Raw genomic sequence first — 17,140 nt, 5'->3', positions numbered from 1 at the left:
GAGTCCTGCAGGTTTTGCATGTTGCCCTTCTCCAACACAGCTGAAATATGATCAGCTCATCTGCATAAGCCTGGTAACGATCCTGTTGATTGGAATCAGCTTGTGTTGGAAGCGAGAAACCTCCAAAACCTCCAGGACCCAGATGGCCCACCTCAGAGCTAGACCCTAGACCAGAGGTGGGCAATCTCGGTCCTGGAGGGCCGGATTCCTGCAGGTTTTGGAGGTTTCTCAACAGGATCGTTATCAGGCTTATGCTGATGAGCTGATCATATATCAGCTGCGTTGGAGAAGGCCGACATGCAAATCCTGCAGGACTCCGGCCCTCGATGCCCACCTCTGCCCTAGACCAAGTTTTCAACTAACTGGTTTAAATTCTTCATAACCTGCACACAATTTCACACTGGGTGAACACCCCTCATCAGAGAGACGATGTGGTGTACCCCAGGGTTCATATTGAGGTCGTTTACTTTCTTTTTTGTGTCATACATCATCAGGATTTTCATATTTGCGCTGATGAGATGCTAGTCTGCAGTTCTCAATTTTTTAAAACTTTATCTTAGACGTCTTGGATGGCGGAGAGTTTTCTGCAGCTTGATCAAGACGTTGGAGGTGTCCTGCTGATGCATGGCTCCATCTTGCGGCTATATGGGATATTGCTCCCTCTCACACGTTTACCTTCGACTCCAAAGACATGTTGGGTTGTGTGATCACTGCATGTCACGTGTCCTCGACGCCGACGGGGTGCGAACTTTACGTAGATTTTTGTTTTGTTTTAACTTGTTTTTTTATGACTCTGAGATCTCTTGTAGATGTGAAGGGCATTACAAATAAAATTATTATTATTATTATTATTATTAATATAGTCCCAAGCCGCTTCTTAAGGTAAACAAATGAAACAATCACAGCAGGTGAAACGTTTTCAGGTCTTAAATGCTTGTAAGTCAAAAACCCATCGTTTGGTTTGATTCTCCGTTTGTCCCCACCGGGCGTGAAGCGGTCGAATTTCTTTATGTACACGCTTAAATATCCCATGCATATTTTTTAATACGTTTTTGATCAACATAGTTAATAGGTTACGTCCAATTATTTTGCAAAAGGTGGGAAAAAAACAACAAATAGGTCTCAACCCGGATTTTAGGTGTTTTGAATATATAGATATATTTTTAAAAGGGTCTTAACCCGGAAGCGTATTGTTCCAACTTCCTGTTTCTTCTCCACACGTGTGTGATATTTTTTTTCTAGGCACGTCGAAAGAAAGACGTTTCGAACTCAAGAAAACCTGCTAGTTCACCATGTTGGAGCAACTGGGCCTGATCGGTACCATCCGAGACGACGAGCAGAGTCCGGAAGAAGCCGACAGTGATTCGGAGCAGGAGGTGAGGGAGACCGACTCTGGGAGGCGAGATCTGCCCGGTGAAGGTGCACTTCCGGGCGGATCAAGACAGAGCGTAGCTCAGCCCATTTGCGTTGAAGCACCAACGAAAACTATAAGTTTTGAAACAAAAACGTTGCTACACAATTGATAGAATCGACTTTGACCCCCGAAATACAGACACATTTATATGAAATTGAATGCTAAACGTTCACCAAGTGTTGTGCGATCGCAGACTCGTTTTTTGTTTTGTCATGTTTCCCCTTGTCAGTGCAATAAGAAAAGAGTTAAAAAAATGTAGAATAATAAAATAGCATATAATAAAATTAAAGTTTTTTTCGACATCATGCATGCTCCACTAATTTCCAGATGAGTACGAAGAACCCTGACTGTTTTAATCTGACTGCACCTAACAGATGAAATCTTCCCTTTATGGTAGAGTGTGCGGACCCTGCACACGCCACACTTTCTTTGGGGAGTGGTGGAGGGTGATGTCCTCTGCGTGTCCACACTGAGTAGTGGACATGTGGCGTGCACTTAAGATCGTGCATGTTTTGTCCAGAGGTGGCAGTCACGAGTAAAAAAGTAAATCTTTTCAGATTTCTGTATGCTTTTAAAGTGCTCTGTAATCATGAACAAATTTGAGCGGAATAAACATTGACATGGTTTGTTTGGCCCTGATTGCGACTTGAGACTTTCCCGATTTCAGGTCTCATGGATGAATGGATGTCAGTTGTTTGTGGATCGTTTTCAGCATCAGCACCCAAAACGCTGTTTCCCAACAGACGGAAAGAGCACAAAATGTTGTGGCTTGATGTTTGATTGTGTTAATGATGCGTCCCAGGAAGAACCGATTGTGCTGAACCGCAAGAGGAAGTTTGGCAGCCAGAATGGCGGCGCCGGAGACTTCAACCGTGACTTTGTGTTTGGCGAAGGAGACGCGCTGGAGCACGGAGACGACTGGGTCATGGCCGACGTCCTGAAGCAGCTCAAGAAGAAGGTACAGGAAGTTGGACACTGCGCCACTTGCCCTGGTCGCCAAAGCAGAAGTTGACTTGGGTTCTTGACTTGCGTTAAGTACCAAAACCATGTACCACCGCAGGACTTATTTGTAAGCATTTTTTTGTAACTATTAGCATTTTAGCTCAATAGCTTCCAGGTCATGTGACCTAGTGACCCCCAAATCGGTGCTGTTTTTTTAGTGGCATGTCGGCTGGATAACGCACACCTCCACTTCTCATTGGATCCTAGGCAACAATTAATTCCCCAAATAATCAGCAAGCATATGTCAAAAAATAATTACTTGCAGTCCTAAAATTCTCTATAGTCAAAATGATTTTTCTTTGTTGCACTTTGTTCAGTGCATTGGGAAGTCACCTGCTGCCCTTCACATTCTTTCATTTTATGTTCCAGCCTTATGCCACAATGGATTCAATTGTATTCACCGAGAAATATTGTTGTGTTGCAGACAGTCCTATTAGAAAGTGTGATTTGTTTTCCCCTTCAAATTCACGACATGAGTTGTATTGATTAGTAGATTTTTTGAAATGCTATTTTCCTGCTGGCCTGACATGTGCAGAGAAGTCTCACCACTCTGGACCAGAAGATCGACAAGGTCCGTAAGAAGAGGAAGGCAGAGGTATGTTACCGCTCTACTTCCTGTCTGCGGGGCTTCTGTTTCCTGGCGGCTGACTTTCTACTTCCTGTCCACTGAGCAGGAGAAAGCGTCTGGCGAAGACGATTCTGCGGGGAAGAAAGAAACGGCTGACGAAGACGTGAAGCCTCGTGAGGATGAGGATGAGGATGAGGATGAGGATGAGGACGTGGACGAGTTCAACTCTGACGACGAGCAGGTTCTCACCCAAGCAGGTAAGGCTTTTATTTTGAAGCTTACTCTCTTGTTTTGCGGCTGACTTCCTGTTTTTTGCTGGCAGACACACTGAGGGAGAAGCAACGCCGCGGGAGGAGGAAGGAGGCAGACCAGGAGGGAGAGGTGAGGGACACCAACTGGCATAGGCAGAAAAGAGGTGGAGCTTATCTTGTCGCCGTGGTAACACCTCAGCGTCGGCTTGTCTGAGCATTTGCTGGGGCTCGACCCATTCATCAGTCGACGTGGTACAAATTAAGACATTTTTTTGAAAATTGACCCCCAAAATGTTTTCTCTCTCTATTGCAAACTTGAAATACTCAAATATTTAAGGACAAAATATTGTCAAGCAGTCAAATGCGCTGCCCGTCAGTCATGTCTCTATTGTTGTATACAACAAGGGAATCAATTCTGATATCTTTTCAAATTGATCGTCGGATCATAAATTGATTTTTGCCATTTTGAGACAGCAGGATGTTTTTTTTTAAGGGCTGTAACGATACCAATTAAAGGCCGATAATCCATGTTTGGAACTGATGCTTACCTTCACTAAAAGGGAAAATATTTGCATCAAAAGAACACAAATACAATCTCCAATTTTAAATATAGTTGCAATGTCTTTGAGCAACTTTCCACAATAGACATCTTTGTTTGAAAATTGAAGAAAAGGTCAGGCAGCTGCCAGGCTCATCATCAGCATTTCTTCATGAAAACTTAAGAGCTGCTCCCTATTGTTTTGTCCAGTAAATATTCAAAACAACTGAAATGTTCAATTTCACTCATCTTAGTTTTAAATTCAAACAAAAGGCAGATGGTGCAGAGAGTCTCTTATAAAACAAACTAAAAATTGAAATACTAAATCTTCTATGAAAGTTTTTTGAATTGATCCATTATCGGCGATCACTTTTTTTAAAAACAGGCCAAAAGCGATACTTCAGCGATGCTGAATATCGGCACCAATAATCGCCCCGGAATTTTATTCAGCCAAATATGGTTCTGTGTGTGCTCATGTGCGTTAAATGTACGCGTGTGTGTTCAGGCGCAATCGTTCCACGAAGACGCGTCCCAATTTGACGACACGCTCACCTTTGGCGACATGAACCTGTCCAGGCCCATCCTCAAGGTAAGCCTGCCGCCGCACAAGCGTGGACGGAATTGACCACGTTTATTCCCATCATATTTTTAATAAAACACAACGTTTTCCCCAAATCGTTGTTAAACGCTGGGGGGGGTACAGTATTTGTAAAGGTTTTTTTGCAACAGGGAACAAACAGGCCCAGTGAGAGAACACGAGAGCCGATGAGCAAGAAGAAAAGCAAAGTTGTTGAAATTTGTAAGCAAAAAGTGCGTCCAGGTTCATCAGCAAAACGTTTCATCAGGTCAATACTGTTGCTCACTATAATTTCTGCAATTTTAAAAATAACTGAAAGGCTACACTTTGCCATATCTTCGATTTCATTTCAAACAAACACGAAAGGTGCCAGCAGCGTCTCTTAGAGAGTTAACTCGAAGGAGAAAAAAAAAAACGTTTCCTGAGGTTAACACCAAAAAAAATAAAAATGTTGCCGAGGTCGATACAAACATTCATCAAAAAGCCAATCATATGCACCGATGATCAGCCGGGCCCATCATCGGTCTCTCCCTAATAGTGACCATATTGAAGCCTAGTTGGTGTTTGTGCTGCTGACACGGCTACAAAAAGAAACGTCGTCGTCGTGGTCGTGGCGGCATTTGAATCAAGCGTCCGACCCCGATATTGGTATTGCTCCGTTAGCTCGGCTTGCTCGGTGCCTTTGGGGTCCAGTTGTGTTTCCTTAGCAGCGTCTGTGGCGCCTCCCGCAGGCCATCACGGCGTTAGGCTTCAAGCAGCCCACCCCCATCCAGAAGGCGTGCGTCCCCGTGGGGCTCCTGGGCCGAGATCTCTGCGCCTGCGCCGCTACGGGCACAGGTACGCCGGCACCCGGGCGGCGCAACGTCCATACAGAGGAGGAGACGCTGCCGTCACGTCACCTCTCTTCTTTTTTTGTTTGCGTTTGTCCTCCCCGCAGGAAAAACGGCCGCCTTCATGTTACCGGTGTTGGAGCGCTTGGTTTACAAGCCCAGGACGTCCCAGGTGACGCGGGTGCTGGTTCTGGTCCCCACCCGAGAGCTGGGCATCCAAGTTCACTCGGTGGCGAGGCAGCTGGCCCAGTTCACCTCCATCACAACCTGCCTGGCTGTCGGTACGACGCCCGCATATCTGTGTGTCTGCCTTGTGTATGTGCGCCCCCTGGATTTGGAATGATGTTGAATGTTTTGGAATGGGATGCAAGGACCTGGAATGAGCTCAACATGCTAAAGTTGGAATGGCTGGAATTCATCCAGGAATCTAGAAGCACCAAAATAAAAACAAAGTAGCAAGAAACAGGGAAGAAATTGCAAAAGCAATGGCGTTAGGGTCGCTCTGTGTAAATGGGGTCACTTCCTGTTGATTTGAGGCCACTTCCGGGTCACTTCCTGTTGATTTGAGGCCACTTCCGGGTCACTTCCTGTTGATTTGAGGCCACTTCCGGGCCACTTCCTGTTGATTTGAGGCCACTTCCGGGCCACTTCCTGTTGATTTGAGGCCACTTCCGGGCCACTTCCTGTTGATTTGAGGCCACTTCCGGGTCACTTCCTGTTGAGTTGAGGCCACTTCCGGGTCACTTCCTGTTGATTTGAGGCCACTTCCGGGTCACTTCCTGTCGAAAGCAAGTCAGCCAGCAGTGAATCCCCTCCACATGCAACAGGCTTCTCTTTACAAACTGATTTCTAAAACCCTCAACCAACAACCTTGATTGAAGGGTGACCCCGCCCATTTACAAAACAACAATAAACATTTACACCGCTGGAAAACATATATAAATACAAATACACATAAAGAACTGCAGTCGTTTGTAAATTGCATTTCAGTTCGATGCGGGTTGTCACACGGTTCCTTCACCCCCGCCAATCGCCGAGGTGGAAGGTCGCTCACAGGTCAGAAGACTTGACCCGTGATATTTGCCCAAATACGGACACGCCTGCTTATGGAAGGACCCTATTGGTCGGCTCCAGGTCAGCCCTCTGTGCGTGCGTGCGTGCAGTTCCTAATCTCCCCTCTGGGCTTCTCCTCAGGCGGTCTGGACCTAAAGTCTCAGGAGGTGGCACTTCGGGCGGGTCCTGACGTCCTCATCGCCACCCCGGGCCGCCTCATCGACCACCTCCACAACACGCCCAGCTTTGAGCTCATGCAGGTGGAGATCCTCATCCTGGACGAAGCAGACAGGTAGAGACGCCAACAACTTGCAATTAAGCAGGTCCTCATGACCTCGTTTTGCACGGACCTTCGCGGACGCGTCAAGTATGAAGCAAACTTTACAAAGTCACGATGTACCATCAGCTATTTTTAGAACGCAGGCGTGGGCTACTCATGTTGTACTCGGGCAAACTAGTACAGGCTGGCACTTTGTTTTATTTTCAGGACAATGCAAAGGCGGCCGAGTGCCTCTTTCGTCTTAAAGCGAGACTTGACTCATGGAGACATTTTCAGCAATAAGATTATTAAGATTTTGTCTTGAATGAATGTGACAACATCATTATTTTTGATGTAGGATTAATCCCTTCGAAAAGTCCTTTTGCCACTTGGCGTCGACTGAAGATGACATCACGCGTGCTCGGTCATGTCAGTTTGCCGTCGTCACATGACCAAAGTCAGAAAATTGGCCTCAGCACGCCTGATGTTATTTTCAAGTGGCAAAATAACAGGATATTAATTATACAGAAAAAAAAGAATCAAGTTATCACATGAATTCACCTCCGACCTGCAAGCCGTCTCCACACCAAAAGAAAAGAAGAGCTCACGACTGGCGACGCGAGCGCTTACGGCTAGCGTGACTCTTCCCGAGAGTGCAAACGGGCAGGAGGCGGGGCCAGGCTCAAATCTTTGTGCTTGCGGCTCAGGATGCTGGACGAGTACTTTGAGGAGCAGATGAAGGAGATCATCAGGCTGTGCTCGTACAACAGACAAACCATGCTGTTCTCCGCCACCATGACCGAGGAGGTACCACGCAACCCGCCCTCACTGGCCCCTTGACATTTACAATGCACCTTTTTGGCTAGGGCCCAGCCGATGAAAATCGGCGGCCGATCGTTTTCCTCTTAAATGGTTATGGAAGAAAAGGGAAGTTTCCTACGCTGCGAAAGAACCCTGACCCGATCGGCGTCCTCAGGTGAAGGACCTCGCGGCCGTCTCGCTGAAGCAGCCCGTCAGGATCTTCGTCAACAGCAACACGGACGTGGCCCCGTACCTGCGGCAGGAGTTTGTGCGGATCCGAGCCAACCGCGAGGGCGACCGCGAGGCGGTGGTGGCGGGTGGGCGTCGACTTGCGCCGGATGCCGCGCTCTCTTGCCCGTCCTGACTGCCACGCGTGTGTCTGTCGCAGCTCTGCTCACCAGAACCTTCCAGGACCACGTGATGGTCTTCACACAGACCAGGAAGCAAGCGCACAGACTGCACATCCTGCTGGGCCTGATGGGCCTCAAGGTCGGGGAGCTGCACGGGGAGCTCAGCCAGAACCAGAGACTGGAGAACCTCAGGTACCTCCGCAGCAGAACCGCAGACAACGGGACGGGAAACTCGAGAGCGAGCGCGGCCGTTTTGCCACCGGCTGCCTCCTGAAAATGACATCACGGTGCCGTGCGGGCTCCGCTTGCGAACGTCGCCACCAAACCCAGAAAACGGGTGAGCCGTCGGTGGTCGTCGCTGTGATGTCATTTTCAGCAAATTCCAGCCGAGAGCACTCGAGCGCTCTTCGACCTTTAAACCCGGGAAAGCGGACACATCTTGTTGTTTTGTATATATATCTGAAAGTTGAACTTTTTGAATGCAATGATGGAAATGAATCCACTCCTGATTGATAATACGGATAGAAATGTAAAAGCGTTTGTCAACAAATTCATTTCACTTTGATGACGCGAGTCGCGCGCGAGTCGAGCGGTCTGCCGGCCGATGTACGCCGACGCTCGGCAATGGCGCAAGTCACCACAAAGGTCCACTTTCGTCTCTCGGGGCGCTTCCGTCTTGTTGGTGTTCCACTTTGACAGGCGGCCTGAAAAGTGGACCACAGTTATGTTAGCGTTAGCTTGCTATAAGACGGGAAAGGCCGGACGAAAGACAAGCGGACTTTTTCTGCGCAGGCGTTTTAAGGACGACCAGATCGACATCCTGGTGGCGACGGACGTGGCGGCCAGAGGTCTGGACATAGACGGCGTCAAAACGGTGAGAAGAGAAGCACGCCGCACGTGTTGCGCACGCACGTGTTGCGCACGCACGTGTTGAGCACGCACGTGTCCGTCCCCGTCAGGTCATCAACTTCACCATGCCGTCCACCGCCAAGCACTACGTCCACCGCGTGGGCCGCACGGCCAGAGCCGGACGCTCGGGACGCTCCGTGTCGCTGGTCGGCGAGTCGGAGAGGAAAACGCTCAAAGAGGTCGTCAAGTCGGCCAAGAGCACAGTGAAGGCCCGAGTGCTTCCCACAGGTAAGCGCGTCTGCGTGCGCGCGCCGCCATGTTGCACTACCAAAACTGTGTTACTTCATTCGTCCATTCCAGACGTCATCCTCAAATTCCGAGACCTCATCTCCAAACTGGAGAAAGACGTCGAGGCTGTGGTGAGGCTGGAGAAGGAAGAGAGAGAGATGGCGGCCTCGGAGGCCAAGGTACACACACACACACACACACACACACACACGCACACACACACACACACACACACACACACACACGTGTGTTGAGGTGGAAGAAGTCCGATTCTTAACGTAAACTTAATTGTTAGTTTGTGTTTAAATGCCACAATGAAGTACGACAAGTCTTTTAAAGCGGCCATCCAGCATTCGGACACTTCCTTCCAGGCGCGGCTTCTTCAGACTTGTTTCAATTGTGTGTGCATCTGTATGTAGTTGAGTGTGGCCCAGAAGCGTCTGGATGGCTCCGCCTCCAACGACACTCAGCGAGTTTGGTTCCAGACGCAGCAGGAAAGGAAGCAGAGTCGCGGTAAGTACAACGGGATCGTCGTCGGGATCCGTCTTGAGGACGTTGCGGTGCAAGAAAAAGGCGGCGAACAAACGGCGTTTGCAAAGCGCCTCCATCAAAGCGCCTCCTTCAAAGCGCCTCCATCAAAGCGCAACAAGCGTGTGGCACCATTTTGTGATCCGTTTCCCAACGTGCTTGAAGCGCATTAGTTGCACTTAGTCAACATGCTAATTAGCAGCGACTATTTCTTCAAATCACTGGTCTGAATATATGACTGGATAGCCGAGAGACTTTTGAAGTCGCGAGGCCGCCATCTTGCTCCTCCCAAGTTTTCTCCGCATACCATCCTACACGGTATCCAAATTGTCGAACATTTATGTTTTAAATTTGCTAAACATAAAATAGAGGACTTCAGACAACTTATGCATAAATGATATGCTTAATGATGTTTACAGGTGGAAACTTGTATATTTTTTAATGAAAGAATTATAACTGTAATTCAACAAAAGATCTAATATTGGGGTCTAAGGATCCGAGCGAAGAAAAAGGGGGGTCTTCACAGCAGCACACACAGTCGACTAGTTTTTAAAAAAACATTTTTTTTACTTTTCAACAACTAGTGACCCCCCCGCCACAAACCCTATACTAATTATCTGTACGTATACCGTATAGTTTATACAGTAGTCTGCTCGTGAGATGGGAGGAGCAAGATGGCCGCCCCGTCGCTTCAAAGGCCTGCCCGGCGGGCGTGTGCGGGCTATCGGCTATCCAGTCGTATATTCAGGTCAACGCTTCAAATAACGAATATTGGTACTGAAAAAAGTCCGAGCGGAAACACTGTTGACTTTTCAGTGGCCAAAATTTCGGCGGATGAACTTCCCCTTTTTTTTTCGTTTTCTTTTTTGGTCACACCAGCGATCGCAAGTCCCAAAACGTGTGAAAATAATAAAGCACAAGAAGAACATGAGAGAGATGCTCGTCCACGGCCGTTTTCCACGATGCAAATGTGTGACGGCAGCAGAATGAAATGCAAGAAGCTTGAATTTCACATGGCTTAGCTCTGAATTGGGTTCTGCTTGAGGTTAGGCTAAGGAACGGGGGTAGGCAATCCTTTTTCATGCTTGGGGTTAGGAAATGCATTATGTCTATGGATGTCCTCACAACTATATAAGTACAAGCGTGTGTGTGTGTGTGCAATGGCTGTGTGCAGTGAACAAGGCGCTGCAGGACTTTGACTTGGCTCTGCGAGGGAAGAAGAAGCGGGACAAGTTTATGAAGGACAGCAAGAAGAAGAAAATCATGACGGTGCTCACTGCTTTTAGATTTTCTTGCAACTAGGGATGGGCGAGTACCGATAGCAGGTATCGGTACTGGGCCGATACTCGGCCTTATAGTTGACGCTACTCTTGTGGCCGTTGGACCATCGGAAAGTAGAAATGGGAAATTAAAAGAATAGCAAATTGACATTTGTTGGATGCCATTTGAAGTGTTGGAATAGTTGCAACACATCACGTGCGCAAACTGTGTGTTAATGAGTGTGCGTCCGGGCTGCTTTGTCTCGTGCGTGCGTGCCCGCTGACGGCAGTTTTTGCGCCGCAGGCGGAGGAGCGCGCTCAGTTTGAGATCCTGAAGGCTCAGATGTTCGCCGAGCGAGCCGCCAAACGCGAGCGCAGGCCCAAGAGAGCCCGAGCCATGGCCGAGGACGAGGGCACGGCGCCCTCTAAAGGTCAGGAAGCAAACCAGCGCTTCCCAACGCGGCGTGTGCGCCATCCTCACTTGATGTGTGTGTGCGCGTGTGTGTGCAGCCAATCAGAAAAAAGGAGGAAAGGCGGGAGCCAAAGCGGGAGCCAAAGCGGGAGCCAAAGCGGGACGCAAGTCTGCCTTTGACAAAGAGTTGACCAACGTCAGCCAGAAATCCCTCAAACACTACAGAGCAGGGTGAGATTTCCCTTCCCAGAATTCCATCTTTTGTTTTCATGTGGCACGATTCCATTTAATGGCATCACCGTCAGCTTCCTTAAGCTACGGAGGACGAAACGGGACCAAATGATTCATTCCAAAATGAATTCATTTGAGAGGCAATGACGCAATCTTGCTTTTGGCAAAAGGAAGGAACGTTGGCGCGAATGGCGTTAACGTGTGACTACGGAAGAGGATTCGGGCAGTGAAGAGACAGAAAGCGTTTGGCAGATTTGGGACTTTATTCTCCGATTTGGGACTTTATGACTTTAAAGTGAGAACTCCGCCAACCTTTTTTTTCTTTTCCTGACTTCACTGGCTTTCATCCTCTGACGCACGTGACGACAAACTGTCGATTCCATTCCAAGAAACAACAAATCATCTGCAGCGTCAAACTCATTTCAAACTTTTCCATTAATCCGTTTGCACTTTTCAATCCCAAATGAATTTTTTGTCACCTCATTTGATTGAAAGGAACGTTACCCCAAACAAAACTAACAAAGGACAAAACCCGTCCTTGGCATTAAATGTTTTGTTTCAAATGAGCAAAGGTGACATTTTATGACTTGAGGTCAAGCTGCAGGGTTATTGTCCAAAAAAAAGAACAACTTTGGGGATCAGGATGAAAACGCTTGCTGTCACTGAAGCACAAAAATCCAAATCATTTGTCTTTTTCAGGCCGTCCTTCACAGACAGGAAACGTCTCGGTATGGACAGGAAGCGCTCGGGAGGCTCCAGGTACTTTCTTCTTCTCGTTTCCATGCTTTTGAGCTGCTCCGTTTCTCCGTTTTTGCTTTCCGTTGGTTTGGCACGTGCGCTTGACGTTTGTTTGTGCTCTTGTGTGTCAATCAGGTTCAAGAGGAAGTGACGAGGCTCGCCGGCGGCTTTTGGCGTCGCGTGTAGAAACGCTCGTCTTGTTGTTTTGAAATGAAAGTGGCAAGAATACTTTTTGTTGCCAAATGTTCTTTCGTAATAGCTTTGACTTTGACCACAAAATTAAAAGTTGAAAAAAGGTTGACATTTGTTTTCCATGTGATTGCGTCAAGAAAAGCAAACGATGATCTGATGAAGGATTTGCCGAAAGACCCAAATCAAATCAAAGCCATTTCCTATATTCAAAAACGTGACGTCATTATTTTGGAGGCCAATGATTGGTTTGAGACGTGTCGTCATCAATGTGCAGCTGCAAAGCAGAGGACGACAATGGCTTCCAAACGGGACTTTTCAGGAGGTGCAAACCTTTTCAACATGATTGAATGCAGTCTTGTGGTTGCTGCAATATTCATTCGATGTCTTCAGGCTGAAATAAACACACACAAACTATTGTTTGCGTTTTCCATTGTTTTTGCTTGTGTGTGCAGCTCAAGCGACGCTAAAACCTTCATTCAAATAAAAGATACTTATTAGGAATTGTTGAAGAATCCAATGGAAGATCAAGTGAACAACCTGACGTGTAAATCAAAACAAGTTTGATTGAAGGATTCACAATCATGATGGAAAGACGAAAATAAGGGATTGTGGGATTGACCTGATTTGACCTCATGCATCCACAAATGAGCTGCCGTCATGTGATGTGACCGCTTGAGGACATTGCGAAATCACATTCTGTGAGTCTTGTCCTATCGGCTATCTAGTCATATATTCAGATCAGTGCCACAGCGGCACATATGTTTTCAGGCAGATCTTTTTTTTTTTCTCTCTCTCTCTTTCGCTCTCAGGCAGATCTACGGACACCTCTGCCAGCTGGCCGCACCGGCCGGGGTCCTCGTAGTTGCTTAGCCCATTTGCTAAGTGGATAGCAAACACGTACGCAGCAGCTCGGTGAAACGGAACAAACCCTCTTCGTGGACGCTTTACGGCCAGAATGATGCAAAAAGCTGTCAGGTTTGTCCGCTCGTTGGTCTCGTCGAGTGTTTTCAAGGCGATCGTTTGTCCACATCAGGGTCGTTTCGCCTCGTTTGTGCGCCGCCGCCTGTCAATTGAAATGAGGAGAAGTAGGAGGTTAGCCGGCGTCAACGGCCTTCGTGGCGTGACCTTGCCCGGACGCCAAATTGCAAAGCGCCGTTAACGTTTCACACGGGCGCCGTGCTTTGTCTTAATGACGTCATCGGCCCGGAGCGACGACGACAACGGTAGGAAGAGAATGGAAGCAGCTAAAGCCGCTAAATTAGCCCGCCGCGCTAGCATGGCGCGTTAGCATCCTTTACGTGGACGACGCGAGCCCAGCGGCGTTTTGGAAAAGGCGTGAAATGATTTCAAGTTTTCAACTTGGTCGCGTTTGCTCTCTGCCGAAGTGTTCAAGCGTTGCTCGACTTCCAGGGGAAAGTGTTTTGCTTGTTGAAAGTCGACGCGTTGATGGTCCCCAGCGGTGGCCGCTCCAAATTTGGGCGTTTTTTCGAATGAGCTTTGGTCGACGTGTCGTTAGTGTTCTTCGACTTTATCCTTGTTTTCGTTCTTGATTGTGTCGTTCGTGGGAACTTGGAGCCAAGCAGAAAAGTGTGTTCGTGACATTATTAGATACACTTAAAGCAGTTCAAGCTGACAATTAATATAATCAATATACGGTTAGTATCTTTGAACAACCACAAGTAATTCGTGACGTCTTATATCAGTTATTATCCGTAAATGTTTGTGTCTTGTTTAATAGGTTCGGTTGGTTTAGGCGAAAATCAAATCAAATGAACCATAAAGTGACATGAAAGACACTTTAATTTGCTTTGACTCGTTAGCTTACTGAACATTTTAGACATTTAAAGCTGTCAGTGTCAATCCGACGTTACAAAAAAAAATCTGTGGCTTTATTGCTTGAAATTGTTTCATGAAACACTAACACGTCACGTGACAATGTCGAGTAGTGCGCAACACGTTTAGACATTGCAGAAATAAAGTACATGTAGAAAAAAAAAAAGGCCAACCAACTGAAACGAAGCAGGTTTTTTTCTACTGATAGCAAAATGAAGCTGTTGGATTAATTTTTATTATTATTCCTCTAGATAATTTAAAGGCTATTAAGTCTGTACAGTGGAAATGGATGGAATTTGGAATAATGCATTTTGAACCCCAAGTGTGCCATCTAGAGGAGTAAAAAAAAAAATCAAAGTGCTTCATGAAGCTTCATTTGCCAATCGCTAGATCATTGCTAAATTCCAACGTTTGCGATTTGAAAATTGCATCGTCTGCATTTCCATGTGGATTTGAATTTGATGAATTGCTCAAAAGTTGACGTTTTTGTGGCATTTTGGTTCTCAAAATGAGCTTGTTTGCTCATAACATTATTTTAATAATCACAATCAGTCCATTCTTTTGTCCAAAAATTGGATTCAAAAAACCATGATGATTTCCATCCCTTTATTCCATAACAAAGCATTTTGCCCAAAATTTCGCAATATCAAGGACATGATAACAATTCTACAAACATGAAATCGGAAATGCAACTTGATGCCCAAACTGGTTACAAATTTGAGTTGATTTTATTGATAATGAAAAATCATCCGCGAGGATGAGCTGAAATGTGTCATTGTAATGCAATAATTGCAAATAGAAATGAAAAAGATTTGAAGAAGTGCAATAAATCTTGTCTTTCAAAAATGGAAGCAAGTACTTGAAATTTCAAGAAAACAAAACGATACCCCAAAAAGGAGGCCTTTAAAATTCAAACTTTTCATGAATTTGGGGCAAAAATGCTAAAATAATTGAATGGTTTTGTGAATCGATCGGGCTACAAAAATAAAATGTACTTCATTCATTTTTGTAGTTCTTAATTTGATAATGGATGAGAGGGCTGCTCGATTCTGAAGAAAATCTGATTGGCAATTATTTGAAATCACGATGAGGACGATCATTTATTTTTGCGCGCCTTTTGTGGGCTCGCCGAGCGTGTGTTGAATTTTGCTGTGGTGTGTGCGCAGGGATGAGCTGACCCGGTCAACGTTTGCCGTCATCTTGCGCTTCCTCCGCTGAGACTGGCGCCCCGCCCCCTCCCCGCCGTGCCCCGCCCACCCGCGAGTACGGCGTCAAGCATGTATTGCCTGCAGTGGCTGCTGCCGGTGCTGCTGATCCCCAAGCCGCTCAACCCGGCGCTGTGGTTCAACCACTCCATGTTCATGGGCTTCTACCTGCTCAGCTTCCTGCTGGAGAGGAAGCCGTGCACCATCTGTGCCTTGGTCTTCCTCGCCGCGCTCTTCCTCCTCTGCTACAGCTGCTGGGGCAACTGCTTCCTCTACCACTGCCAGGTAAGCGCCCGCGGGCCACGTTGAACCTCGGCGGGGCAAAAGCTTCGGCCCGGCGACCGGCTTCGTGACGCGAGATGCCGTCGAAGCTAGCGATAGACGCACCCGTGGGGTTTTTTTCGGGGGCGGCGCCGATGACGAGAAGTAATCATCAACGGTATATTCCATATAATAGCGTTGATTTCCATTTGTGCGGTTTTAGCACCCTCCGGTGGTTGGTTTTTGTAGCGGCGTTTTATTTTCACAAGGTTTCCATGTTTAAAATCCGCGCGGAAAAAATCAGACCAAGACTCAAAATGTGGAGGAAGTCGACGCATGCTAGCATTAGCAGCTAAGTGCCTCGATATTGATATATATCAATCAATTTGAAATCGTTTTTGCTTGAACCCTTGAACCAGCATCCATCGCTCTCGATAGTTTTCTACTGTAAATATTTTACAAGAAATCTGTCACATTTCTTTGTTTTCATATCAAAAAGAAAAGGTTAACTGGAAATTTAAATAATAGCTCCCTGAGATGAAAGTGCTTTTTCGATCTACCTTCGATCGGATTTGAAAAAGGCCGATATTTGTCCCAATATGGTCCGATTATCGGTCCATCTCTCGTCAAAGCACAACGTTTGTCCAAGTGCAGCTCCTCATTCCACATAAACATAGTTCCTTGGCGCCCCCCCCCCCCAAAATGCCTCCAGTTGGCGGCAAAGCTCTAATTGTGTCTTTTGTGGTTGGACGTCTGGCTTCCAGGACGCCGCCCTGCCGCACGCCGCCCATGACCCGGCCATCGTGGGCACCTAGAGGCCCCGCCCACACGGGCGCGCCGCCGCCATGCTGGACGCAAGACCCACTTCGATGTAAAGACTTGAAAAGGGAGACGCGGCGGACATTTTGTTTTCTGGGCCCGCGTGTGCGTGCGGACGCACAATCGGACAATCAAACCTGCTGGCCGCTCCTTTTCTTCTGACTTCACGCACACACGCGCACTTCCATCTTCTTTGATGTGATTGTCAGTATTTTCAGCACATGCGAAAGAAACAATTCACACAAACACACTCGTCGGAAGGCAACGTGACTTTTTTTTCTTTTTTTAAATCTCATGTTGCTTCATAGTTGTTTTTAAGTGAAATAAAATATTTTGTTTTTCCTCCATTAGAATTGTGCGCATTCATTCGTTCCAAAAGAAAAGCCGCTTATTGTTGCAGATGTTCAATGTTTCGACAAACCTGAAAAGATTTTCATTCCGTTGGGATTCGTTGTAAGCTTTGTGGAAACCAATTTGTCTTTGCAACCACCGTGAGCAAATGCAACATCTGCATACGTGATGCATTCCACATCTGGGGACAGAACGCAAGGCAAATCCGTGGCCTGCTTTAGCCATGAATTGCGATTCGAATGAATGTCAGCGGCCAAACGCAAAGAAAAAATGAAAAAGCTCCATATAAACACCGATTGGAATTTCATTGTCAATCCCGACGCGCGTCGCGTTTACGCTTCATTGGGAATGGCGAGGCTGCGTGCGTGCGTGCTCTGTCTGGACGCAGCATGATGTCATCGTTTCCGCCCACTAAAATGGCGGCGTCTCCCCACAGCAGAGAACTTGTTCTGATCAAGATGTTGTCACAACTTGTGTGCTAAATGACCAACAAACTCCATCTTGATCGATGGCGCGATCGATGTCCGTGCG

General features: G+C 47.0%; 2 protein-coding genes across 6 annotated transcripts; both read left to right on the top strand.

Annotated features, from left to right (window-relative positions):
• Positions 1 to 974: 974 nt before the first annotated feature.
• On the top strand, positions 975 to 12,556 carry ddx27 (DEAD (Asp-Glu-Ala-Asp) box polypeptide 27). 2 transcript variants are annotated; one of them, XM_077578443.1, is made up of 22 exons: positions 975 to 1,097; positions 1,243 to 1,376; positions 2,217 to 2,372; positions 2,952 to 3,011; positions 3,091 to 3,241; positions 3,307 to 3,365; positions 4,279 to 4,362; positions 5,082 to 5,187; positions 5,288 to 5,461; positions 6,375 to 6,525; positions 7,200 to 7,299; positions 7,469 to 7,610; positions 7,682 to 7,835; positions 8,436 to 8,517; positions 8,603 to 8,780; positions 8,853 to 8,959; positions 9,200 to 9,293; positions 10,483 to 10,577; positions 10,872 to 10,998; positions 11,078 to 11,210; positions 11,910 to 11,969; positions 12,084 to 12,556. In XM_077578443.1, the coding sequence occupies exons 2-22, from the start codon at positions 1,293 to 1,295 to the stop codon at positions 12,097 to 12,099; spliced, it is 2,313 nt and encodes a 770-aa protein (XP_077434569.1). In that variant the 5' UTR covers positions 975 to 1,097; positions 1,243 to 1,292; the 3' UTR covers positions 12,100 to 12,556. The 2 variants fall into 2 exon arrangements, with proteins under 2 accessions (XP_077434569.1, XP_077434568.1); XM_077578442.1 differs by lacking the exon at positions 975 to 1,097 and having other exon boundaries at positions 1,177 to 1,376.
• Positions 12,557 to 12,827: 271 nt separating this feature from the next.
• Positions 12,828 to 16,605, top strand: blcap (bladder cancer associated protein). 4 transcript variants are annotated; one of them, XM_077578445.1, is made up of 3 exons: positions 12,828 to 13,115; positions 15,140 to 15,463; positions 16,204 to 16,605. In XM_077578445.1, the coding sequence occupies exons 2-3, from the start codon at positions 15,251 to 15,253 to the stop codon at positions 16,252 to 16,254; spliced, it is 264 nt and encodes an 87-aa protein (XP_077434571.1). In that variant the 5' UTR covers positions 12,828 to 13,115; positions 15,140 to 15,250; the 3' UTR covers positions 16,255 to 16,605. The 4 variants fall into 4 exon arrangements, with proteins under 4 accessions (XP_077434571.1, XP_077434573.1, XP_077434575.1 ...); XM_077578447.1 differs by lacking the exon at positions 12,828 to 13,115 and adding an exon at positions 13,187 to 13,363; XM_077578449.1 differs by lacking the exon at positions 12,828 to 13,115 and adding an exon at positions 13,386 to 13,473.
• Positions 16,606 to 17,140: the final 535 nt, after the last annotated feature.

Source organism: Vanacampus margaritifer, chromosome 10, assembly GCF_051991255.1.
Source record: "Vanacampus margaritifer isolate UIUO_Vmar chromosome 10, RoL_Vmar_1.0, whole genome shotgun sequence".
Taxonomy (NCBI): domain Eukaryota; kingdom Metazoa; phylum Chordata; class Actinopteri; order Syngnathiformes; family Syngnathidae; genus Vanacampus; species Vanacampus margaritifer.
Note: the sequence above shows the minus strand (reverse complement) of the source record. Positions and strands in the feature narration are given on the sequence as shown.